The sequence below is a fragment of the Saimiri boliviensis genome, chromosome 7 (assembly GCF_048565385.1).
Source record: "Saimiri boliviensis isolate mSaiBol1 chromosome 7, mSaiBol1.pri, whole genome shotgun sequence".
Lineage (NCBI taxonomy): Eukaryota > Metazoa > Chordata > Mammalia > Primates > Cebidae > Saimiri > Saimiri boliviensis.
This window is the reverse complement of record NC_133455.1, coordinates 29468589-29494126: the sequence shown is the minus strand read 5'-3', so window position 1 is coordinate 29494126 and position 25538 is coordinate 29468589. Positions and strand designations below refer to the sequence as shown.

The 25538-nt window shown below is 43.9% G+C and overlaps 1 protein-coding gene across 1 annotated transcript in view; it reads left to right on the top strand.

Moving 5' to 3' along the window:
• Positions 1–25538, top strand: part of STAB2 (stabilin 2) — a 176864-nt gene that overhangs the window by 53586 nt on the left and 97740 nt on the right. Inside the window, exons 10-22 of the mRNA XM_003929622.4 lie at positions 1769–1902; positions 4358–4440; positions 6719–6868; positions 8404–8547; positions 9121–9177; positions 9329–9454; positions 13807–13860; positions 14169–14249; positions 16972–17124; positions 20045–20107; positions 22507–22593; positions 23699–23785; positions 25043–25154. Of these exons, the coding sequence (XP_003929671.3) occupies positions 1769–1902; positions 4358–4440; positions 6719–6868; positions 8404–8547; positions 9121–9177; positions 9329–9454; positions 13807–13860; positions 14169–14249; positions 16972–17124; positions 20045–20107; positions 22507–22593; positions 23699–23785; positions 25043–25154 (1331 nt within the window). The remainder of the gene's footprint in view (positions 1–1768; positions 1903–4357; positions 4441–6718; positions 6869–8403; positions 8548–9120; positions 9178–9328; positions 9455–13806; positions 13861–14168; positions 14250–16971; positions 17125–20044; positions 20108–22506; positions 22594–23698; positions 23786–25042; positions 25155–25538) is intronic.

The following is a 25538-nucleotide window of genomic DNA, read 5'->3' as shown; positions in this document are numbered from 1 at the left end:
GACAGCAAAAAGAAGACCCAGCAGGATTCTCTTGTGCACACTTTCTCATGTGGACACAAGGAGTCAGTGAGGGTTGTAAGCACAAAAGTGCAAGAATTTGTAAGCACACTCAGGAGATTGTATGAAGGACAGATGTCAGCGCAGAATATAAGGGCAGAAAGACCGGGTAGAGGCTGTGCAGCAATCCAGGCAGAGGGCAGTGGGACTCTGAAGGGCTGCAGCAAACTTGTTGGACACATAATCTATTTGCCATGGAAATATATTTAGAGACACAGGAGGATTAACGAATGCACAGTCTTTCTTTAGAATGCTCTCCTCAACGTGAGTCACAGCTGTGGTATGGTGTGAGCACTGCAAAACTGTGATATAGTCACAGCACGTCTTTGATTCCCTGCATCTCTCCTCCCTGGAATGTTCTTCCCTTACCTCGCTTTGGTTCCTGGCTCATCTCCAAGATCCTGGTGAAAGTCATCTTCCTCATCACCTTGTCAATTTCAGCCACTGTCAACTCCTCTGTGCCGCATAGTTGTGGTCTGCCAGAGCTCACAGACTCACAAGAGCTGACTGTTAAATTTTCAGGAATTTCACAAGAGAGTTAGCATCATCTTATCAGTTTGAAATTGGCCAAGATGGGCATATGAACCTTGGAAACTAGCAAATGCCGCAAAGTAGGGCTTCCCCTGCCCCAGAGAGTTCGTTGTTAGACATTTATCAGCATACCACTCCTAGTATATTTTTAATTCTACTTCTCTCCTCCGAAACTATTGTACAAAATCTCTGTGACTTTCATTGTTTATACATTTATTTCATAGTTTCTATATTTATTTTCATTGTTTACATACTTCATTGTTTGCTATTTAATTCAATTACTACTTATTTCACAACTATTAATTAAGCACCTATTATGGGCCAACGCTGTGCTGGATTCTGGAGTTCACAAATACACACATAGCTCTTTTCTCAAATTTTATAAGGAAGCAGATATTAATCAAACAACCACCCAGATGAGGGTGAAATTACACTATGATCGCTGCTACGGAGAAGAGCTACGTGGTCCCATGAGAGTATATATAATGGAGACACAGTGAGGGAGTGGAGAAAGAGACAGGCAATCAAGGAAGCCTTCCTAAAGAAAGTGGCAATTGAGCAGAGATCTCAGCTAGGAAGGAGCAGGGGGTGGGCAAAGCATTCTAAGCAGATCAATAATGCTGAATCTTTACTGTCCTTCAAACTGAATTCAGTTCCTTATTCTGATTCAGTCATTCTGCAGTGGAGTCCTAGAGTCCACATTTACACACAGTAAGCCCTCCAAGTGATTCTGATGTACATGGTTTCTTGATGCATGGTTAGTTGGGATCCATCTTCTAAGAGAGTGTACCGTCTAGCAGAAGAGACAGTGTCTCCAGAGGTTATTCTGGTGGATAGGGTTGTGACGGAGGTATTGATGGGATGTGCTGCAAATGCTCAACACAGCTAGGGAAAGGTTGCACCAGAGTGTAGTCACACTTTGAGAAATACTGAGACAAAAAGCATACAAAAATATTTAGTGTTGACAGATACATTTAATTTATTAGGCGTCCATTTCTTGAGGGGCTACTAGATGTCAGGTACCACACTATGCTCTCTGGTGTTTGTGCCTCACCTCTTTTATCCCTATTCTACCTTGGGCATCCTTTGCTCCATCTGTTCAATGAGGGCATTGGACTGTATGATCAAAATAACTCAGTGACTTTAAGACCCTGAGAATGTCTTTTCCTCCTCTCTGTAGATGCACTTGCCAGAAAGGCTACGTGGGTGATGGCTTCACATGTTACGGAAACATTATGGAGCGACTCAGAGAATTAAATACTGAACCCAGAGGAAAATGGCAAGGAAAGCTGACCTCTTTCATCTCAATCCTAGGTACACAGCTATAGATACAGATTTCCACATAAAAGGCAGTCCTCTTTCAGGAAAGGGCATCTTCAAGGCACAATCAATCAGAAAGATACAGGCAAGCCTTGTCTATTAGAATTCCATTTGACCCAGCAATCCCATTACTAGATATATATCCAAAGGATTATAAATCGTTCTACTATAAGGACGTGCACACGAATGTTCATTGCAGCACTGTTTACAATAGCAAAGACCTGGAACCAACCCAAATGCCCATCAATGATAGACTGGACAGGGAAAATGTGGCACATATACACCATGGAATATTATGCAGCCATCAAAAACGATGAGTTCGTGTCCTTTGTAGGGACATGGATGAACCTGAAAACCATCATTCTCAGCAAACTGACACAATAGCAGAAAATCAAACATTGCATGTTCTCACTCATAGGCGAGCGTTGAACAATGAGAACACATGGAAACAGGGAGGGGAGCATCACACATTGGGGTCTATTGGGGGGAAATAGAGGAGGGACAGCAGAGGGTGGGGAGTTGGGGAGAGATAGCATGGGGAGAAATGCCAGATACAGGTGATGGGGAGGAAGGTGATGCCAGATATAGGTGATGGGGAGGAAGCAAATCACACTGCCATGTGTGTACCTATGCAACAATCTTGCATGTTCTTCACATGTACCCCAAAATCTAAAATGCAATAAAATTTTTAAAATTTTAAAATAAAAAGAACCAGCCTTTCTAGGGAGGGGCCATGCAGGTGAGAGGGAAAGGGCAGGCAGCTTGTTTCCAAGCAGACAAGCAAAGAGATAGTACCATGAGGTCTAGCAATGCAAGAATTGATAGGCAGAGAGCTGAGGACAGGGTCTAGGGGTCACATAGACCAACAGAGCTGCAGTAACAGTAAGACCAGGACAGTACTGATGTCAGGATACAAACTGTCCCCCTCACCCTTGACCTTTTAGATCCTTCAGGTATGAACAAAGCTTGGCAGGTAACACTGGGAATAGAGAGGCGGACTGAGACTCCAGGGCAGCATCCATGTTCCTCAGTGGAGGGGCCGTTTGAATTTTGGAATAGTCTTGGTTGTACACAACCATCTCAGCACCCTTGGTCCCCTAGTCACTAATTGCCTACAGTGACACATTCACCTCCAGCCCCTCAGGCTAGGTGAGAGCCTAAAACACCCTCATATATTTGCAAATGCCTTCTACAAGCCATTACTCCACACTCTTGAGAATGAAATATTATAACTGATCACAGCATTGAATACAACTTCCAATGAAACACAAATCTGGCCATTCCGCAAAACGTAAAATACAGACATGGCCAATCAACAGAAACCTTAAAATATCAGCTTTTATATTGGAATGTACCAGTTGCCAAAAATGATTTCCTGGCAAGAACATAGATAAATGTCACCAATGGATCAATGCTGTGTTCTCTGCATAAATCTTAAGGTTAAATATCCCATTTAATGTCTCCTGCATAAACATCCCATTTTTTCCAAGGCATCCCATAGGGAGCCAACTATTACTGGCATCCCTTGGGCTCAGAGGCAATCTGCCAGGTTCCTCACAGCCTTAGTCTAAGAACTCTTAGAATTCCAAATGCGAGCAGACAGGGGTGAGGTAGTGTTTTTTGCAGACCAGGCCCTCCAACATTTCCCTAGACCAGGAGTCCCCAAACTTTTTGCACCGGGGGCCAGTTCACTGTCCCTCAGACCGTTGGAGGGCCGCCACATACTGTGCTCCTCTCACTGACCACCAATGAAAGAGGTGCCCCTTCCTGAAGTGCGGTGGGGGGGGCCGGATGCAGCCTGTGGGCCATGGTTTGGGGACACCTGCCCTAGACAGAGTCCCGTTGACTTTTCACCGTCACCGTGGCAAGTTCTTATACACTGCCTCCAGTGTGAGAACACAGAGCCTGTCCTGTCATCCCAACTTCCCCAGGTGATGAAAACAGAACTACCATATACTTTGCTGGGCCCACCGGAAAATGAAAATGCAGGATTCTTTGTTCAAAAATTATTAAGCATTTCAACATGGCAACAGCAGAGCATTAAACCAACCATCGGGGCTCTTCCGAGCTGGCCCTGGATAAAAATAAGGGCTGCATCATTGCTCACTGAGACGGTGACAAGTCAGAAAGTCAAGTGCAGGATCAGGGACGCTGGGATTGTGTTTGGATACTGTCATGCCTGAACTGCTCATCCTGGATATCTTTGCAGCTGAGGCTGTCTATAGAAAAACTTCCATGGCATGATGTGGAATGTATTGAGGCCACGGCTTTAGGGCGCCTTACATGCTTGGAGAGATTCCCAGTTGACACAGGGCCTGCACATATCCATTAGAATAGAGAAGGGCATAAATGGTCCAGTCATGACCCAAGACCCATGGCCTGATTTTACTCCTCATGTGCCACTGACTCATTTGGTGTTTTCTCTCTTTGTGTTACTTTGACTCCTAAGAAAAAGCTTATGCCTGGCCACTGAGCAACCTGGGACCCTTCACGGTGCTGTTACCCACAGACAGTGGCCTGAAAAAATTCAGTGTGAGTATTTAAAATGACCCTACACCAAGGGGCTAATATGAAAAGCCTTGTAGACAGTACCTTCTTTTATTTAAAGTGGGAAACTCCCATAAAATTATCCTACTGATGATAAGGATGATGATTTTTTTGATAAACTTCTTTTAGTGATATATAACATCCTTACGGAAAGGATACAAATTGTAAGTATACAACTCAATGAATTTTCCCAATGTGAACGTACTTGTGTGAACAGCAGATTCATTACCAGCACCCTAGAAGGCTGCCTGGTCCCCCTTTCCAATCATTACCATCTATAGGTAACAACTGAATGTTCTTAACATACAGCCAGGTGATAAAGAAGATTTGCATAATGCAAAACTGCCCACTTCCCACAGGAAGAATTAAACCAATGTATTAGCTAGATATGTGAGTTTTTAAAATCATTATAAATGGTACAAGTGATAGGAAAAATACAAAGAAAATTTTAGTCTTTAATGCGAACAGCTGTTGTTTGAGATAATGTCATCCATTGGGAATGAAACTTGTAGTGCCTGCTGAAGGCATCCTGTTGAGATGGAATCACTAAAATGTCAATATTTGGTTTAATGTAAATAATGCATATATGGATTTGTATACAATTTTATTATCTTCACTGGCCTCCACTTTAATCATTGGATAGGAACTTGTATCCTATATATCTTTCTAACTTCTCCCTCCCACCTTTATCATCTAACATGTGTTTTTATTTTTCCTGATTTTTGTTTTTTCTTGAGATGGAGTCTTGCTCTGTCACCAGGCTGGAATGCAGTGACATAATCTTGGCTCATTGCAACCTCCACCTCCTGGGTTCAAGCAATTCTCCTGCCTCAACCTCCCAAGTAGCTGGGACTACAGGTGTGTGCTACCATACCCAGCTGATTTTTGTATTTTTAGTAGAGATGGGGTTTCACTATGTTGACCAGGATGATCTCGATCTCCTGACCTCCTGATCCTCCCACCTCGACCTCCCAAAGTGCTGGGATTACAGGCATGAGCCACGATGCCTGACCCTGATCTTGATTCTTATTGTGCATTCTTGCCATCTGTTTTAAAAGTTCTATGAAGCAGATTAGGTAGGAATAAATAAACATATAAGTAAATGGATTAACAAATAACACATAAAATAATGGAAGCCAATAAAAGATTGAAATCTAGGAAGTGGAAATAATAAAAATGAAAAAATAAAATTGAGTTATCTTTTCTTTTCTTTTTTTTTGAGACAGAGTTTCACTCTTGTTACCCAGGCTGGAGTGCAATGGCACAATCTCGGCTCACCGCAACCTCCGCCTCCTGGGTTCAGACAATTCTCCTGCCTCAGCCTCCTGAGTAGCTGGGATTACAGGCACGTGCCACCATGCCCAGCTAATTTTTTGTATTTTTAGTAGAGACGGGGTTTCACTATGTTGACCGGGATGGTCTCGATCTCTTGACCTCGTGATCCACCCGCCTCGGCCTCCCAAAGTGCTGGGATTACAGGCTTGAGCCACCGCGCCCGGCAAAATTGAGTTATCTTAATCAAATATATTTTGTAATAATTTTTGTTGCAATGAATCAAAACCTAGTAAGTTCCAGGCTCTCTTACCCTCATATACCACCACCATTAACATGTCTGATATTCATCTTTCTATTGTTAATCTTCAGAGGTGTCCTCACACCATCCCTGTTGGAAAGAACCAGCAAACATTGTATGCCTCTAGGCTCGGCAGTTTGCACGGGGTTTCTCATTTAACACATAGTTTACACAAAGTTAATATAAGTAATCCGTTGATTTTTGACTACGTAATAATGACAAAATGTAAATTTGGTCCCATGGATTTCAAAACTCAACTACTTTTCTATTCAAAGTACCATCAGTTCACTCACGTTACCTACTCTTTCCATGAAACTTCATGGTTCATTCCCATCTGCTTTCTGTGTTCAAGATAGATTTCTTGTTCCTTGTTCCTCCTGGGGCCACTGCAATGCTGGGCTTTCCCCATCTCAGTTTCAGTGCTAGAGCAACCTCCTCTGGTTTGAGAGTAGACTGTGCATTGCTCCAACTCTCCAGATTTCTACTCCCTGGAAGAACTGGCCCAGGTTGATTGCACTGATGAAAATGTATAGCATGTATAGTTGTCAATCTTTCATACATTTGTATTTGCAAAAGCCTAAACCCATTAGGGTGCCCTGACTTTGATGTCTTTGATGCTAAGTAAAGCACAGCATGTGTTAGAAAACTCTTCTTCTTCAAATAATAGTCAAACTGGCCCTTTTATCATAGGCAAATGACCTATTGGTGGATATTAAAGCTGCCCAGTACTTTGTGAAACTCCACATAATTGCTGGTCAGATGAGCACCGAATATATGAATAACACAGACACGTTCTACACCTTGACTGGAAGGTCAGGGGAAATCTTCAACAGTGATAAGGTAAGAGTTCCTCTGATTTTCACTCCCAGAACTAAACTGTCCACCAAGCCAATGCCCATAGCCTTTGGACTCTTTATGTTTGGGGCTTGTGAAAGATAACAAGGAAATTCTTTCCTTATGTATTGTTTGTCAAACACCTTCTTATACAGGAAGAAACAGATAGCAACACCGGGAAAGGTCATGGAGGAAGGGTGGAGTGTTATGCAAAGGGGATTACAAACTGTTTGACTTTGGTCTGGTCTGATTTAGTTTTCAAGGCAACTGTCATTTAACTGCCAGCAGGAAGGAGAAATTTTGCTATAAATCTGCTTCCTGAAAGCGTCAGCACAAAGCCAGATCAGCATTCCTCTTACAAAAGGAAATAGATTGTGTTTGTTTTAGATTGCTGGAGTTGATCCATCTTCTCCAACTGAACATTCGTCTTTCCTAATGCCATTAGTTCTGTTTGTGTTTTACATAAACCCATCCCCCCGCCCCACCCCCATTTCCTAACTCTTTCTGTGATCTTATTGAGCTGGGGAACAGGTCATTAGGCAACAAAAATGTGCATGTGTATAGGCATAGGACCTATACTGTTACATTTCACTGAACATCAATAGTTAATTGATTTTTGAGTGCTTGTTCTAAGCAAAGTATGGGGATAAATCTTTATTTGTGTTATATAAGGCTCACAATAATCCTGTGAAGGAGGGACTATCATAATCCCTGTTGCTCCATTGGGAAAGTAGAGAGGCCACACAGTAAGTACCAGAGCCAGGATTCAAGTATGGCTTCAAAGTCCACATTCTTAACCAATCTGCTGTAGTACATGTGTGAGGATGGACAATGCATGGATGGATGGATGGATGGATGGGAATGGATGGATGGATATATGGATAGGTCATTGAATGGGTGGATGGGTAGATACATGGATAGGTCACTGGATGGGTAGGTGGGTGGGTGGGTGGATGGATGGATGGATAGATAGATGGATGGCTGGAGAGATGGCTCGAGGATGCATGAATGCATGTATGGATGGATGAATGACATATGAAGATGTGGCTTTCTTTCTCACAAGGATGTATATGTATTTACTTGTTCATCCATTAAGCCAATATTACTAAGTCTGTAATGTATTGGGATTCCTATGGGAGGAAGAAGGAATTAGCTTCAGTTATTTATTCCACAAATATTTTTATTGTGTGCCTTCTCTGCAAAAACACTAAAGTGAGTGATGAATTTATAGTAAATTGAAGAGTTTTGTCCTTATGAAGCTTGCAGTCTGTTGGAGGAGAGCTTGATAATACCTTACCCAGATTTAGCATGTATAGTTGTCAGTAGGACTTTCATACATTATGTCATTTGATCTTAATGAAAACTCTGTGAGGTTAACCAAGTGGATACCTTTATCCCCATTTTAGATTAAGTGACTTACCCAAAATCACATTGCCAATAAATATCAAAGCCCAAGGACTCAAGGCTTCTAACTCTAGTCCAATGCTTGCTCCTTCCAGGAGAACATATTAATCTTATTTTGTTTTTCATTGGTGTTTTAGGACAATCAAATAAATCTTAAACTCTATGGAGGCAAAAAGAAGGTAAAAATTATACAGGGGGACTTAATTGCTTCCAATGGCCTTCTGCACATCCTTGACAGAGCTATGGACAACTTAGAACCCACATTTGAGAGCAGCAATGAGGTGAGTATTCTGATAAAAGTCTCATCAGCCCATGTCCTTCTTCCTTTGTTCCCTGGAGAGTCCTATTCAGAGCCTGCCAGCACTCTGTGCTTCTGCTTCATCTGTGCTAGCATCTCGAGCATAGAGAAGAAGGGGTAGTTTGTCTGTTTCCAATAGAATCCTGGGAATCTCTACAGAAAGAAAGCAATACATACAACACATATGTGGGAAAGATCTGGATTTTTTTTTTTTTTTTACCTTTTTTATGACTGGATCAGACAACTCAGTCCAGTGACCAATTGTCATGAAAATGTGTCCCTCTTGATTTATGGAGGAGGGCAGTTGTTGCTGCAGTAAAACTTATTCCTTCTGACCTAGATGATGAGGGCCAAAGGATACTCTCAGAACATGCAGATCTGAGCTACTGTTTCAACTACAGCAAACATTCACATGATGCATTGCAGTTGACCAGGTTCATTTCCACAAATCCATACTGACACGTAAACTCTGTCATCAGTCTTTTAATGTTAGGGTTTGTGTTTCCTAAACAACAGTATTTTATTTCCTAATCTTAAGCAAAATGTCTCTTTTTAGCAAACCATAATGACAATGCTACAAACAAGATACAGCAAGTTCAGATCTTTGTTAGAGGTATGTATTTTTCATAATTTTCTGAAAAATATTTATGCCAAGACTTCTGTAAAATTAGCAGAGTTGTCAATTATAAATACTTTCTGAGGAATTACTTTAAATATTTGTCCAAGGTAGGCTGTAGATACAACGTTTCATTTCTCAAATGCAGGAAACCAATGTGGGCCATGCCTTAGATGAGGAAGGAGTTGGTGGACCATACACCATTTTTGTTCCAAGTAATGAAGCATTGAATAACATGAAGGATGGCACTCTCGATTACCTCCTTTCTCCAGAGGTACTGTATTCTGCATGCTCCGATGGCATCATGTCAGCAGCACTGCCTCAGTCTGTGTCTATACAGGTTTTTTCTAAACTAGGGATAGTAAATAAGTTACACATATATCACCACCTACCCTCCAAGGACCACAGCAGACATCACTAATCAATCACAACATTCTGGAACTAAGCCTGGATGTCGCTTCAGTCTCTTCAATAGAATTTCAAGTATCTATGATCAATTAGATTTGACACAGGAAATAAAACATATTTGCAATCCCAGGCCTAAATCATTGGTTTGATTTGTCCTGGCTCTTCTAATATTTCTTACTAGTAGAAGCAACACTTTAAGTTCCCTACAACTCTAAAACCACCTAGAGAATGAAACCTACACTAGGTCAGCCAGGGCCAGGACTAGGCTAAACTTTAAAAAAAAAATGTTATTTTTAGATGCTCCAGCCTTTCCTTTCTATTGCTTTCATCTTTCTCCACTATGGGCTCTCTATTCTCTCATACTCCCCTCTAAAAGGGAGATTATTGACTCCTTCATACCAGAACGTCAAGACTGAAACCATTTAAATTGTTTATTTTCCCAGAAATAATAGCTTTAACTTGAGGAGAATAGCCTATTGTGGAATTTTGTTCATTATAACGTCAAGTAGTCAAATTACATGAAAGGTCACATGTTTTCTTTCAGTGCCCAGAAACTATGCCACCATCTTGGCAATGGGGAGAGATGACCTATGACTTCATAAAGATCAGTGTTGATTGTATAGAATGTGGAGGGAAGGAAGAAAGGGTGTCCAAATATTTTAGGGTAGTGATTCCCAAAGTGCACTGTAGTCAGAAATCATCCATGGAGCTTGGTAAGTAGGAAGATTCCAAAGCCCTACCTCTAGCATTCTGGTTTAGTGGTGATGGGATGAGGCCCAGAAACAGACATGCTGGTAACCACTAACTTTCTAACTCAGAAAGCCCCAGCCCATGCTGTTTTGGGAACGCTGAAAATTGTTGCCTGTTAGGTTTAGGAATTCACATGGATATATCCCTTTTTAGAATGCTTTCAGGTATCTATAAGGATATCTTGCTGTCAAAAAACTTAGGATTTTTTTTAACTTAACAAGGAGATAAATCAAAATGTAATTTCTTACGTTGCCAACAGATGTTCAACATATGAAAAGATTAGTTACAGGTTTCCACAGAAAAGGCCAGATTTCCCAAGGCCTTCCGAAATAGGATATTTCAAAATATGATTCACATTCAAATTTTATGAAACCTAGCTATTGCAGAAAAACTGCTAGACCTCTCTTTAGAACTCACATTCATACTTAAAGTAAATGTTAAAAAAAGGTAACATTGCTCCCATAGGAAATTATTAAAACCCTGAGATTATATGGCCTCCCTGAGTGCATAGCTTCTAATTTGATACACACTTTAAAATAACAAAGGAGTTCTCAGACCCACTTAAAATTAAAATAAAGCCTTTTAACTAGAACCAGAAAAATATCAATTTCATTGCTTTTCTGTCAGGCACCTTTGTTCAGAAAACTCTTCTGCTTCTCCTCCCTTGTAACTCCTTCCAGTGGTATCTGGAAATGGCTCATTCAGGCTCTCAAGAGTAGATTGTGTACATCTCTTCCAAGCTCTGTTCAATGAGACGACACTCATAGCTTGAAATAAGCCTTTGGTAAGAATAGTGGCACCATAAAAATGGCTAATGCCATTTTTCAGTCTTCTTTCTCTCAAAGGCATATCTTTCTGCCTGCAAAGAATATGAAACTTCAGGTCTCCTTGCTCTGAGTTAAAAACTGCTCTTCTATTTCAATTTCTAGGTGAGAAGTACAATCATTCCTGCCTCTTTCCCAGGTACAGAGAGGTTAATTTTTCTCAGCCTATAGGAAGCTCCTTCTGTTTTCATCCTTCTTCATAGCTTTATCTTTAGGGAAGAGTGCAGGAAATGCCCCCATCAGCTATGCCAGTGAAATGGAAGATAAACTGGCTTCCTTAGATGGAGGACTTCTAACGCTGTCTTTGGAATGCCATGTTTCCTTCCCAGAGTGTCTTTCTACTTCTCTCGAAGAGAATTTTAGTGTAAAAACCCTCCCATCCCTGCAGAGACCGCAGCTTCTGATTACAAGCCCCAGTTTATGGCTTCATCACTGAACCAGACAGAAATAAAAGCAAAGAGAGCAAGACACCTGCCCTTGCCAATTCACAGACACCCTGCAAGCAAAGTGGGAAAAGGAAGGTGAATTTACAGAGTTCAAGGTCAAAGTCTCTCTTTCTGCCTCTGGCCTCAAAGAACTTGGGTATGGTTTTGTTTTGTTTTTACCTAAAACAGCAGGGAGAAAGTGAGTGTCCTCACAAAACATAACAAAACAAAACAAAAAAAGAATGTATTGCACCAAAAGATTTTTCAACAACAGCAGCACCTGCAAACTTACCCTGTCAATTCGAGCCATACTAGAGTGAATTCTAACTGAGCAGTGGCTCCGAGAGACCCCAACCAGGTAAGGCACAGGCACACATAGTGACGGCAGTGATACGGATCAATTCCTTTGTCCCTCTCATTCTCCTGTTTCTTGTCAAAAGCATTCTACAATTAATTCCTGAGGCTTTAAAAGAGGATTATCTCACTGTTAAATGCTTTTGCATAGAAGCATCAGAGGGCTGGAAGGAATTCATACCAGTCCCTTTACTTCGCGCGCGAAACTGAGATGCAGGGATTAAGTGACTTGCTCAAGCTGAACCAGGACTAGATCTCATATTCCTGAGGGCCAGCTCAGTGCTCCTCCCAGGACCCCTAACCCATGCCCTTTAACTTACTGGCACAAATGTTTATGGAAAACTTACTGTATGGCCCACACTGCACTGGCTGGGGAAATGGTGATGGGTGGTTAACAAGCCAGACAGACCCAGCCCTGCCTTTAGGAGTTTGCAGTCCAGTTCCGGGGCTGTTTCCCAAGAATCCCCACTTTATCTCACTCCTTCTACCACTGAGCATCAAAGCATATAATAACATTGTTTCTCCCTGTAAGTCTCCACTTCTGAATACCATGCAGTAACTAGATGTAAGTTGAGACGTAGAGGCTAGGTGACTTACTCAAGGTCACATAGTAACAGAACCAGGGCTGCAGAAAGCATCACTTCCAGGGCTGGCTAACCTGTGGGCAACTTCAACATTCCTATTGGTAACCCTGCCCAGCACATAATGCTATGGTGTTATAGATATGGTGGCCAAATAACTTATAGTTTATGCCTGGTCACTTCTGAAAGTGAATGGAATTGCCAGGACAATAGGCATAGACCAGGGTTGTACCAGACAAGCCAGGATAGGTGGTCTCCCTACTGACAGGTAACTCCCTTGGCACAGTGACCAAGGCCAAATGCAGACAGGAGGCTAGGTGAGGAAACTCAGGTTCAGCAGGGCTTTCTTTCAGCGTGGGACTTCACCCCGTTTCAACCTGTTCTTAGAACATTCAACCTCTTGGCAGTTACTAGGATCTTGAGTTGTGATCCTTCACTTTTGCAAGCCAGAGTGACTGTGGCTGTGCCACTTAAGTAGCAGAACTCCAGGGCTGTAAAGCTTGTAACTCCCATCTCTTACTTAGCTGGGAGATTGCAGATAAACCACAGCAGACCACTGTGGCTGCTGCCTTCTTCCCGCAAAGAGCGTGGTCCCCGTGTTTCTCAACTCTGCAACCTCTCTCCAGGGCACCCTCTAGGGGCTGCTCATCCTATCTATAGTCTCCTTTGCTGGGCTAGGACCCTCTTTTCTCCCCTCATGCTTCAGTTTTATGAAACATGAGAAACCTTGGAAAGGACTTTGAAGGAGAGGGATGCACTTCTCATGGAAGCAAAAGGTGATCACTCTCCCTATGACTATATAATCCTAAATGACCAGTACGTGGTCTGACAGACATTTATTGATGGAACAAGTGAAACAGAATCATAAATCAAGGCTGTTTTAGAAAATCTGGAATATAGCCTTAGACTCTCAGAGAAGTGATGGAGCAGAGTAACTGAGAGCCTGGGCTAATTCTTAGGCTCATATCCTGAGTTAGCTTTGTGACCTTGGACATGTCTTTGAATCTCAGTATTATCACACATAAAATGGGTCAACAGGAGTCCCCACCTCACATGGCTGCTGGGAGGATCAAATGAGATGTGCATATTATGCTTTCAGAACAGCCTCTTCCACAGAGTGGGAATTTGGTGAATGTTAGCTATTTGGAGGTGGGATTTCTGTCACCCTGGATTTCCCAGTAGATTATTTTTCTTGGTTGTTCAAAGTCATTTGATGAGGTTTCCACAAGAGTGGGAGTGTTGCATTTTTTTCTTTGACTAAAGAAGTGTTTGGTTCCTTTGCAGGGATCTCGGAAGCTTCTGGAACTCGTCAGATACCACATTGTCCCATTTACCCAGGTTGGCCCCACTTTTCCTGCTGTTACTTTCTCTCTGCTTCCAAGATATCTAACTTAGTCTTGAATTTCAATATTTTGGTGCTTGAAAATGTATGACATTTTTCCTTTATCTGTAGCTCTGAACAAACCCTCAGGCATGAATAATGAGTCCATTCTCAGAGAGATCTTCAAAGCCACGAAAACTCTTGAGATCAAAACTCCCTTTATTTATTGCACTTTGAAGCCTATTTTTTCCTGTGAGGATGTTAAGAACTCAGAGGATGTATGTTGCCCCAAACATCACTGCCTTTTGTTCTCTTCTTATTGTAGCTCGAAGTGGCCACTCTCATCTCCACCCCACACGTCAGGAGCATGGCCAACCAGCTCATACAGTTCAACACCACTGACAACGTAAGTGTACACTCGCCCACCGCTAGCATCACTTGCACCCATCTTTGCTCTGATAATTACTGCTCATCAGGTTATCCTGCCTCTATGCTAACCCACAGGCTTAAAATCTTTATGATTATTTCATTCATTTGTTACTTCTCTCAGCAAATAGGTGCTAAGCCACTACATGTTTGAAAGTCTGCATTAGGTGCTGAGAATAAAGGAGTGAAAAAGACAGACTTCTATCCTAGCAGGGAAAACAGACTTTAAATAACTCACTAGGCAATCAGTTAATTATTTCATTACAATTGTAATGAGTGCTCCCAAGAGGAAGTTCAGAGGTCTGTCAGAGCACAGAACCGGGGGAGTCTGAGAGAGTCTTCAGGCCAGGAAGTCTTCAGTGAGGAGACAATACTTTGGCCATGCTATGAATAAAGTGAATTAGACAGAGATCAGTAGAAGAGAGTTCTAGACAAAGGAGAGAGAGAGAAAGAGAGAGAGAGAGAGAGAGAGAACGCAAGAGAGAGTGCGCATGTGCAAAGACCCTGAGGTGGGAGGGAACACAACTTGTTTTTAAAATTCCAAAGAAGACTGCATTGTTCATCTAATTCCCTGGGGTTGCAATATGAACAAACATCCAGAGCACAAGGTTGATGTCTCCCATGGAGTCACTGTAGATGGTGATTATTATCTCATTCTTTCAACAAATGGCTACTGAGTTCCTACTGTATGTCAGGCACTGTTCTAGGTCCTGCAGACAGACCAGTGAACAAACAGATGAAAGTCCCTGGTTGTATGGAAAATAATTCTAGTAAATAAATCATAGAAAATAAGTTAAATGCGTAAAATATATCATCTACTAGACAGGAGCAAGTGCTCAGGAGAAAAACAGCAAAGCAAGGAAGCGGCGCAGAAGATGGGGATGGGGCCAACATCTTAGATAAATACCCAAGAAGCCCTCTTGGAGAAGAAATATCGGAACAAAACCTGAAGGAAATAGGGGAACAGTGTCAATATCTGGAGGACATTCCCGAGGGAACAGCAAGGGCGAAGGCACAGAGCAGCACGGAGCATGCTGGGCTGTGTGAGGAGTAGCAAGGCCGGTGTGGCTAGAGCAGAGGGAGCCAAAGGGAGAAGGGCAGGAAAGCAGGCCGGGCAGGAGGGAGAGGAGAGCAGGGTCAGGTCATGCCTGGCCTAGGAAGTCAGGGTGAGGATCCAGGCTCTTACTTGGAACGAGAGGAGAAGCAACTGGAGAATTTTGAACAGAGGAATGACGTGATCAAGCATGCATTTTGAGAGGCTAGTTTGATTCTGTGGCAATCATCTGGAGAAAACTGATGGTGATTCAGACCACGGTGGTAGCAGGGGCGTGGTGAGAAGTGGTTGAATTCTGAATGTGTTTGGTTGGTGCAAAAAAATAATTACAGTTTTTGCAATTTGTGTTTTAAAAAAAATTGCAAGACTGCAGTGAGTTTTGCACCAACCTAATATTTTGAAAGTAGATCCAGCAGAATTTGCTGATAGGTTAAATGGGGGGTGAAGACGGAGGAAGCCAGGATAACTCATGGGGTTTGACTTGAGCAACCAGAAAAATGAAGCAGCCATTAATACTGCAGGGGGACCTGGTTAATGAGGAAAGTGGAGATCTGAAATCTTTGCTAATTGGTTCATTTTCTACTCCCTCCACTAAAACATAAGCAGGAACTTATCTATTTGTTCACAGATGTATCCACAGCTCCAAAGGCAGAGCATGTGAGGTCAATAAATGTGTTCATATGAATGGATCCCTATTTCACCACAGAGAGGTCATAGGATTTGTCCAAGGTCTTGTAATATTGGGGTTCAGGGTGTCCTCAGCTCCCCTGAGAGGACATTTCTCCAAGTTCTTGGTCTCCTGCCCTCTCAAGAATGAGAGAGGGGACCACGGCGCAGTGCGCAGTAAATGCCAAACTCAAAAGTGTCTGTAAAAACTGATTTATTAAGAGAGAAACAGGAGAAGGAGAGAGAAACAGCTAACTCTCACACTGAGTGAGAGAATCCAGACAGATGGAATCCAGGAGAGGAAGCAGTTTCCACGAGAGTGTTAGGGAATAGAGAGAGACGGAGTTTAGGAGGAGAAGACAGGCTTCCACGAGAGATTGTGGAAGGGGACTCCAGAGGGGAAATCCAGGAGAGAGAAAGACAGCTTCCATGAAGTGAGTGTTCATGGAAGGGGACCCAAACATGGAGTCTGAAGGGGTGTGGAAGAAGGGGACTTTTAACCTGGGAGGAACCCCCACCTTCTCTAAGACCCCTGTCCAATGAAAGGAGTTCCTTAGAACTTCCACTGGAGTGATTGACTCTTAGTTTCTTCCCATGCCCACGAAATTCAATCAGAAACCGAGAGATGGGACGGGGCATGGCACTGGAAAGTTCTTGCCCTTAAAACTACATCCCCTTGTGGACCTGGAAAGAGAACACATTACCTCAGTCTCACAGCAAGTAAATTGCAGAGCTTGAATAATTCTAATTCTTACTTAGCCCTACACCTACAAGAAACATCTCTACAAGGGCCTGGTGATCGTCAAGAATTCACTGAACAGATTCAATCTTTCCCTGTCAGCCAAACCTTTGTAATAGCAACCTACTCACCAATGAAAAGTTAAGTGATGTTTAGGACTTTTTAGCGAAGTTGCCACAGTCTGTCTGTGGATCACTGGTGTTTCTGCACTACAGAATTAGAGATGTCATTGCTTCTTTCCAGGGACAGATTCTGGCAAATAATGTGGCAATGGAAGAAATTGAGATCACTGCCAAAAATGGCCGAATTTACACACTGACTGGAGTACTCATTCCTCCCTCCATCATCCCGATTCTGCCCCATCGATGTGATGAAACAAAGAGAGAGATGAAAATGGTAAGAAAACTAGGAAAATAAGTAAGGGCTCCCAAACAGTGCCTCAGGGCAGACAGTGTCCCACTCCTCACAATTCTGAGAGAGGTGTCAAAGAAAGTTTGACTTCAGGAAGCTCGTCTCCAAAGGGTTTCCATCTTGATGAAGATGCAGGTGGTTCTGAAGTTCCACATCATAAACTATGAACCACTGTTCCTTGGAATTTCCACAATGATAGATGCTTCCCAGGAATATTGGCTCCTCAGAGCTGCCATAATGAATTACCACAAACTGGGAGACTTACCACAACAGTAATTTATTCTATCACAATTCTGGAAGCCACAAGTCTGAAACCAAGATGGGTGTGGGGGGATTTTTCTGCCCTTCTTCTGGATTTTGGGGGATCCCAACAATCCCTGGCGTTTTGTGGCATGTAGCTTCAATTGTCTCACTGTGTTGGCCAGTCTGGAAATAACAGATGCACACCACCACGCCTAGCTAGCTTTTTTACTTTTTTTCTTTTTTATTGTAGAGATGGGGTTTCACCATCTTGCACAAGCTGGTCTTAAACTCCTGGGCTTAAGGGATCCTGTCACCTCAGCTTCCCAAAATGCTGGGATTACAGGCCTGAGCCACTGCACCCACCCACCTCTTCTCTTTTTATAAGGATATCAATCATTATATTTAGAGCCCACCCTAATTCAGCAGGACTTCATGTTAGCTTAACTAATTACATCTGCAAAGACCTTATTTCCCAACAAGAATATTCTGAGTTTCCAGGGGACACAAGTTTGTAGAGAGATATTATTTACCCTACTACACCAGAGCTCTGGGATCCGATCAGGGTTTTCTAACTCCTGGGATTCAGGATCAGTCTCCTGCCTCTTCCTTCCCTGCCCCTGTCACCTGGCTCCATCTTGCTCCAGGCTCACAACTTTACCCTAAGAGGGACTTAAAATACATTTCTTCTCAGGTAGCTGCTCTGGCCTGGCTGATCAACCATCTTTCTGTAGTCCTTTTCAAAAACACAAAACTTTCTGTTTCCCTGTAAGCTTCTGTACCCTCTAGCCTTTCCTATTTCCACAGCAACTTTTTGGCTCACCCAGTTTTAATCAAAGCACCTGAAACTCCAGTACTGCTGTATCTGCACTATTTCAGTTCCCATGGAAAACCTAACCGCAGGTTTTAACAATAATAGGTCTAGGCCTTTCTTTTCAGGATGCTTCAGTAATACATCAGTGATTGCTCTCACAATATCCTTGGAACATGAGCATTAAACAAGGAAAAATTGTCTTATTTTACTTATTTTTTGTTTTATTGATTCCTCTTCTTGTTATAAAGGCTGGAAATAGCTGGTCAAGCTTCTGGCATAGGATTGTGGCTGATTCTTTTAATTCTAGATGTTTTAATTGATGCAATGACTCTAATATGATTTAGGCCATAGAGGACAGAGCTGATCCTCTGTGCCAGTCAGATGCTATCTGGAGAGTTTGATTGCATCATCAGAACCCCTTTTTAAGAGAACAGAAACCAGCAGCGATATATGTTTGGTTCATTCTTTAGAAACAAGGATTGAACAGGTGCATCACCTGTTCTAGTTCAAATTGTTCAAAAGCTTATTCACCATCTCCCTAAAGACCAGAATCTAGATATGGGTTTGAGCTACAACCCAAAGAATTTTGGTTACATAAGGAAAAGAACTTTCAATACCTGCCTTAGAATGAGCTCTTCCTTAACTATTTTCTCTATCTTTAAAGTTGAATCTATTTGCTCTACATAGTTTAGAATGGTTTGGAGAGGGTCCATCAAAAGTCCAAATGCATTCTCTGGAATGTATTTAGTAGACTCGTGAAGAGCAGAAGCAGTTGGTACCTTCTGGAAGTCTCAGTGTTTACCAGGCTGAATCCATAGCTGCCTTCGGGCATGTATGTTTGGATTTTAGGTTTTAATAACAACACTGTACTAGTTAGGGTCCCTGCAAGAAAGAGAATCTATCTGAGATGGTCCAAACAAAGAGACTCTAATGATGGAGCTACTGCAGAGATGTGGACAGGGCTAAGGAAAGAAACAAGTTTTGCTGGAGCTTCAAGAGAGAAGCAGGAAGCCATTGCCACTAAGGACCAAAGAGCCCAGGGGCAGGGCTGAACTGGAGTTACCTGAACCCAGTGAGAGCAAGAAGCATGGAAGAGGTGACCTCCATCAGGAGCTGTAGGGATGGTGCCAAAGCAGGGAGGGAGCAGGGACTAAATCCTTGACCTTGCTGTCCTCCTACCCACCAAAATCCTATTAGTGACTTACATTGGCTAACGCCAATCAGAAGCTGGCACAGGAGCTTGAGAGACCATCCTTCACAGTCTGCCTTCTGGGGCACAGAACCAGGTGGAGAAGGTCAGAGGGAATCTGGAGATATTGGAGGCACACACCCGATTCCATCACCCTTGAACCAGTGGAGGAGAATCCAGGAGACCAAAAGGCAGAGATTCAGTGTTTGGCCATATTGCTGCTAAGCTAACTGGAGGACATATCCTTAAGTCTGTAATCAAAGCTAATGCTTCATTCTTAGCACAGGTGAAAAACTGCAATGTCTCCTCAGAAGCAGGTGCCTTCCTGCATGCAGAGAATTGATCAGAAGCCTGGAGCCTGTGGACAGGCTGGCTCTGAAAGAAGAAAGGGGCTGTTCTGCGCAGGCTCAGTTTTCTCTCCCAAACTCCCCCAAAGTCCCCAGCAGGGACTTAACTCCTTTTCTCCATGGAGTTATTGGTGTGGGGGGAGGTGGAGTGGGGAGGTTAGGATCATGGTTGAGGGGGTGGGGGAGAGAGAGGGCAGAATCATGGCTCAGTGGGGTTTCCTTCGCAGGGAGGGAAGCATGAAACCAGAGACAGGACTGTCGCCACTGCTCCCTGGCACAGGGATAACCGCACTGACCTCCTGTCTTTCCCTCCAGGGCACTTGTGTAAGCTGTGCTCTGGTGTACTGGAGCAGATGTCCTGCTAACTCTGAGCCCACGGTGAGTGTGACGGCTTCATAAAAGCACAGATCCAAGCAACCCCACTGGTGTGGTTTCTCAACCTATCTACCTTCCTTCTTTGGAAGATATTAATTGCAGCTGGGGTAATATAAGATGGGCTCTTAGCCTACTATATGGGGGATGGTAGGAAGAGATCCCACAAACCTGTGTTTGAATCCTTGTTTATTGACCCTAGAGATATTGTTTAACCTTTTTACTCTAATTTTCTCCATCTGTAAATGATAATAAAAAGATTCACATAGATAAAAACACAAGCACAATACCTAAATCAAGTAGTCACTCAGTTCCTCTCTCCTTTTTCCCTTTTGGGGCTGTAATATTACAGATGTCCACTTGTGAGTGGTACTGGCATATTGTGCAGAACCATCTGTAAACAAGTCCTAATATTTGTTCTTCCCAAGTACTCTTCTGCAGAGATAAACAAGAAATATCAAGAAAATAATACTGGGACTATCAATAATGTCCAGGTTTAATTGAATTCTGTGCACATTTATTGAGGATTGATCGTATATCAGACATAGTGCTTGGTTCCAGAGGCATGAGGATGAATAAGAAATAGTTTTGTTTTACCTTGAGAAGCTCCATCTAAAAAAGAAAACAGATAGTTGTGCAATGATCTATCATTCATATGCCAAGCACTATTGGTGGTAAAAAGCAAAGTATTCTAAGGCAAAAGAGATTATAGAAATTTTTGCCTATAAGTTTATCATAAGAAAGAACTTACTGACAAGAAGTGGCATTAAATGCTAGGACAGATCACTAAGGAAGGTTATGAGCTCTTTATTGTGATTCTAGTGTGAAGTATTTAGTAAAGCAAAGCATTAAAATTAAATAGGTGCAGGTGTTCAGATATTTATTTTGCCTAACGAAGCCATTACCCCTGAGTCCTTCAGGATGCTGTCAGTCAGGGAATGTGAGAGGGAAGAGAAGAGGAAATTGTGTTGGCAGGTATCACAGTGATTGCTGTGTGCCAGATATTGTTCTAAATGCTTTATGCAGCAGCCCACGAGGTAGGTATATTATCACTATAACCAATGGATGATTGGGGCATGAAGGCAAGGAAACATAAACCACCATGTACAAGGTCACACGGCTGACATGGCTGCACCATGATTTGTTCTGTGTGTTTAATCACCATTCTAGACTTGCCAGGGGGAGGGGAGGGGGAGGGGGAGGGAGGGGGAGGGGAGAGGGAGGGGAAGGGAGGGGGAGAGGGAGAGGGAGAGGGAGAGGGAGAGGGGGAGAGGGGGATGGGGGAGAGGGAGAGGGAGAGGGAGAGGGAGAGGGAGAGGGAGAGGGAATGAGCCACATGGGTAGAAGCCAAAAGTAGCCCTCAAATTACCCCTCCCGGGATCCAATGACCCTGGTTAATTATCCTGAGACACCCCCAACAAAAGGACTGTAGTGATCCTTCCTAGTGACCTCAGAATTCCTTCATATAGCTAATATTTTAGGATTTTATAGCCTAGGAAGGTCTCATTGCTCTCTTCTTGAGCAAGAGCCTAAGATGAAGGGGTAAGCTTGACATCAACAATTATCCAAAACAAAATTTGAGCCAGAGACTAAATTCATGACAAAACTTGCAATCAGCATTATCATCAATATTTTCTTGGTATTTCTTGATGTTTTACAGATTAGGCAGCTGAGGCCCACAGAGACTACATGACTGTGATCCTAAAGTCAGTACGTGATAAGACCCATTCTCTAGACCTTAAACTTACTAGCAGTGTTTCACGGAAAAAAAATGATTTAACCTGTCTGGGCCTCAGTTTCTTTATGTATAAAAAATGGCATGAAAAACATCCATATAGAATTGAAGAGTGATGAACTCCTCTGTGCAATGTGTCTGGCCCATAAATGGTTCTCAGTAAATGTCAGTTCTAGATAATTAGGAGTGGGCATCGTTGTTTAGAGAATGGAAGGTTGCATATAAGCCCGCCCCACTCCTAAGAGGAAAACTCAGACTATCACTATTTTGTTTGGCAAATCTTTCAATCAAATGTAGATAGACTCTGCCGGCTCCACCATGTCTTTATAGGAGGATCTTAGGGATGGCTCGAGATTGGAAGGGCAGACAGACCACATCAAGAATGAACAGAAAATATTTTCTGCTTAGAGACATCTGCCGTGGCATGGAAGAGGGAGCAAAGATCCGTGGCCATGGATGGTGCAGACCCTGGCCTGTATGCCACCAACAAGGGAACAGGCCTAAAAGAGGGTGCCCACGCTTTGATGTAGACCCAGTTCTGCTAGTGTGGTCCAGCACTCTCTCCTGACGTCAGTGGTGAAATAGAAACCGAACGGGAAGTGTCTGCAGAGGGTGTGTGGTGCCTCAAACATGCTGACCGCCATGATTTCCCTCCTTGGCTTTCTCCCAGGCACTCTTCACACACAGATGTGTCTACAGTAGCAGGTTTAGGAGCCTGAAGAGCGGCTGTGCCCGGTACTGCAATGGCACCGTGAAGGTGAGGAGAGCATGGCCAAGGCCCCATCTAGGCCAGAAGGGCCAGGCAGCTCCAGGGCTGCGCTCTTGGGTCCTAGGGTCTGTGTGGTCACAGGAGGCTGTTGCTTGGTGTGGTCTTCCTGCAGGGGAAGCAAAGGCAGATTCTTCAGATGGTGACCTGACCATCCCTTCCCCGCATCACAGAACAGCCTCTCGTGGTTCCTTACCCTCGTAACACTGACGCTTGATGCTTCCCCACATGGGCCACCCTCTGCCTGTGGCTCTGACCTGCCTCTCACCCCCATTCCTACCTCAGAGCATGCACACTTGCCATTCCCTCCCTCTGAATGCTCTTCCAGATTTCTCTGAGGTTAACTCATCTTCTGAGTCTCCATTAACCAGCCCTGTCACCACCAAACCACAGTGGCATCCCTAGTGCCCACCTGACTTCTGGCCCTACCTGCCACCACTGGATGATACTTTGTTTTCTCAGCATCACCATTCTCTGAAATGGTTTGGTTTTGCTTTGAGATAGAGTTTTGCTCTTGTTGCCCAGGCTGGAGTGCAATGGTGTGATCTTAGCTCAATGCAACCTCTGCCTCCTGGTGTTAAACAATTCTCCTGCCTCAGCCTCCTGAGTAGCTGAGATTACAGGCATGCGCCACTACACCTGGCTAATTTTGTGTTTTTAGTAAAGATGGGGTTTCTCCATTTTGGTCAGGCTGGCCTCAAACTCCTGGCCTCAGGTGATCCACGTGCCTCAGCCTCCCAAAGTGCTGGGATTACAGGCATGAGCCACCACACCCAGCCAGGTCTTGTTTTACTATTTTTTTAAATTCATGCATTGACTCTTCCCTGACTTAGAACATTGGCTCCACAAGCGTGAGCCTCCCTTTGTCCGTTTGCACAGTGTTAGAGCCAGGCCAGCACCCAGGGAGGGGCTCAGTAGAGTTGTGGTGACCAGATGACTGAGCACTAGCCATGCCATCAACTGCCAAAGAAAAGGGCGAGCTCACAAGGAGAGGCAAATATGGTTTAGTATAATCATGGGAATTAAAACGCATCCCCTTTGAGGAAGTGGTGCTTGGCCTGGGGTTTCAAAGGGCAACATGCATTTTGTTTCTCAGATTCCAAAGTGCTGCAAAGGCTTCTATGGACCCGACTGCAACCAGTGTCCAGGAGGCTTCTCAAATCCATGCTCGGGAAATGGACAGGTGAATACCGAAGACTGGCCTTCCTTAAGTCAAATCAAACAATGATTTTTAAAACTTCTAAACCAAAATATGACACAGTGCCGGCTACTCTTCCCAGGAAGCAAAAGAAATGATCCCTTACTAAAAGAACAGCAGGGGTCTGTAGCAGAAGGAATCTGGGTCTGGGATGGGGGGATGGGAGAGAGAGATTCCTGTGATGCTTCTCGTCTCTGCTTCGCTATTGTGGGCTGCAGGACCTTGAGCAACTCAACAAGGATCTCTGGGCCTCCCGTTCCTCCTGTGGGAGATAATCAGGGTTGACCTGCATTGATCTTCAAGACTCCTTCCAGAACTAAGATTTTATGACAGCTAAAAAATAGCTCTGTCTAGTGATTACTTTTTTGGACCTAGAAGCAAAAGCTAGTGAAATGTGACAGCCAAAACTTAACTGGTCTGGCTTGGAGGCAAAAGTAGCTGTGGTTTATACAGGGAACTTTTAGATCTGTGCATTTAATAAACCCACATTTAAAACATGGCTTTTTTAAGGGGCGAGTACAGCCATGAGTGGGGACACCATGCGGACAAGGAGAATAGGGAGAGGCCAGTACTAATGAGTGTGGCCAGGGGTGAGAAAGGCCCCACGCCCAACGCTGCTGTCAATCAGCATGGACACGACCTTGCCAGGGTTAGGTAGGTGGGAGGCAGATGTGTTTACTGCTGAAGAGAGAACACACTGCAGTCTAGAGTCACAGAGCTGAGCAAGTGGGAATGTAAAGAGAGAAAGGCCAGTTACTCATTCCGGAGGCGCCTGTCTTATCACTTATCCCTTCCAGGCGTCCCCAGACTATGGCCCCCTGAGGCCATTTATCCAGCCCACCCTCCCCGCTGCACTTCACGAAGGGGCACCTCTTGCATTGGTGGTCAGTGAGAGGAGCACAGTATGTGGCAGCCCTCCAACGGTCTGAGGGACAGTGAACTGGCCCCCTGTGTAAAAAGTTTGGGGACGCCTGCCTTAAGCGTTGTTGAAAGGTTCCCAGTTCAGCACTGTGACACCCCCTTGAGTGACTCCCCTTAAAGTTCTAAATCCTGGCTCGGGATTCCCAAGCTGGGCACTGCTTTAGCATCCTCCCTGGTATCACACGACTTCACTTTCCGTGAGGAGTCCCAAAGGATCACGTCAAGTGAGATTTAATCTGAACTCAAAGAAGTCAGGCCGTGAAATGAAAACACCTGAGAAGTGTGTGTGCTGACAGCCCACGGGGCCTGCCTTTCTCCCAGTGCGCAGACGGCCTCAGCGGCAGTGGGACGTGCCTTTGTGAGGAGGGCTTCCAAGGCTCCCGGTGTCAGTTCTGCTCCGATCCCAATAAATACGGACCTCGGTGTAGCAAAAGTAAGTGGCCCTTCCAGAGCTTCCTTCCACTCCTAGGCAAGGTTCCCTCTGGCACTGCAGCAAGCTGCCAGTGCAGGGCTGGTGTCTCGGGACCCCTTTGCTTGGGGTACGCCATCATCACAGAGCATTCCTTAAGCTTTGGTTCTCAAACTGGAGCATGTGTCAGAGGGCTGAGCCCTCAGCCCCACCTGCAGTTTCTGATTCTGTAGGGCCCCAGTGGGTCTTCAGAATTTGCATTTTTAGCAAGTTCCCAGGGGGCGTCAACACTGGTGGGCGGGGAGCACACTTTGAAGACCACTGTCCAAAGGGTTCTCCACATTCTTGAATTGATGGTGCGCTCTGCATCAAGAAACAGATTCAGGCCAGACACAGTGGCTCATGCCT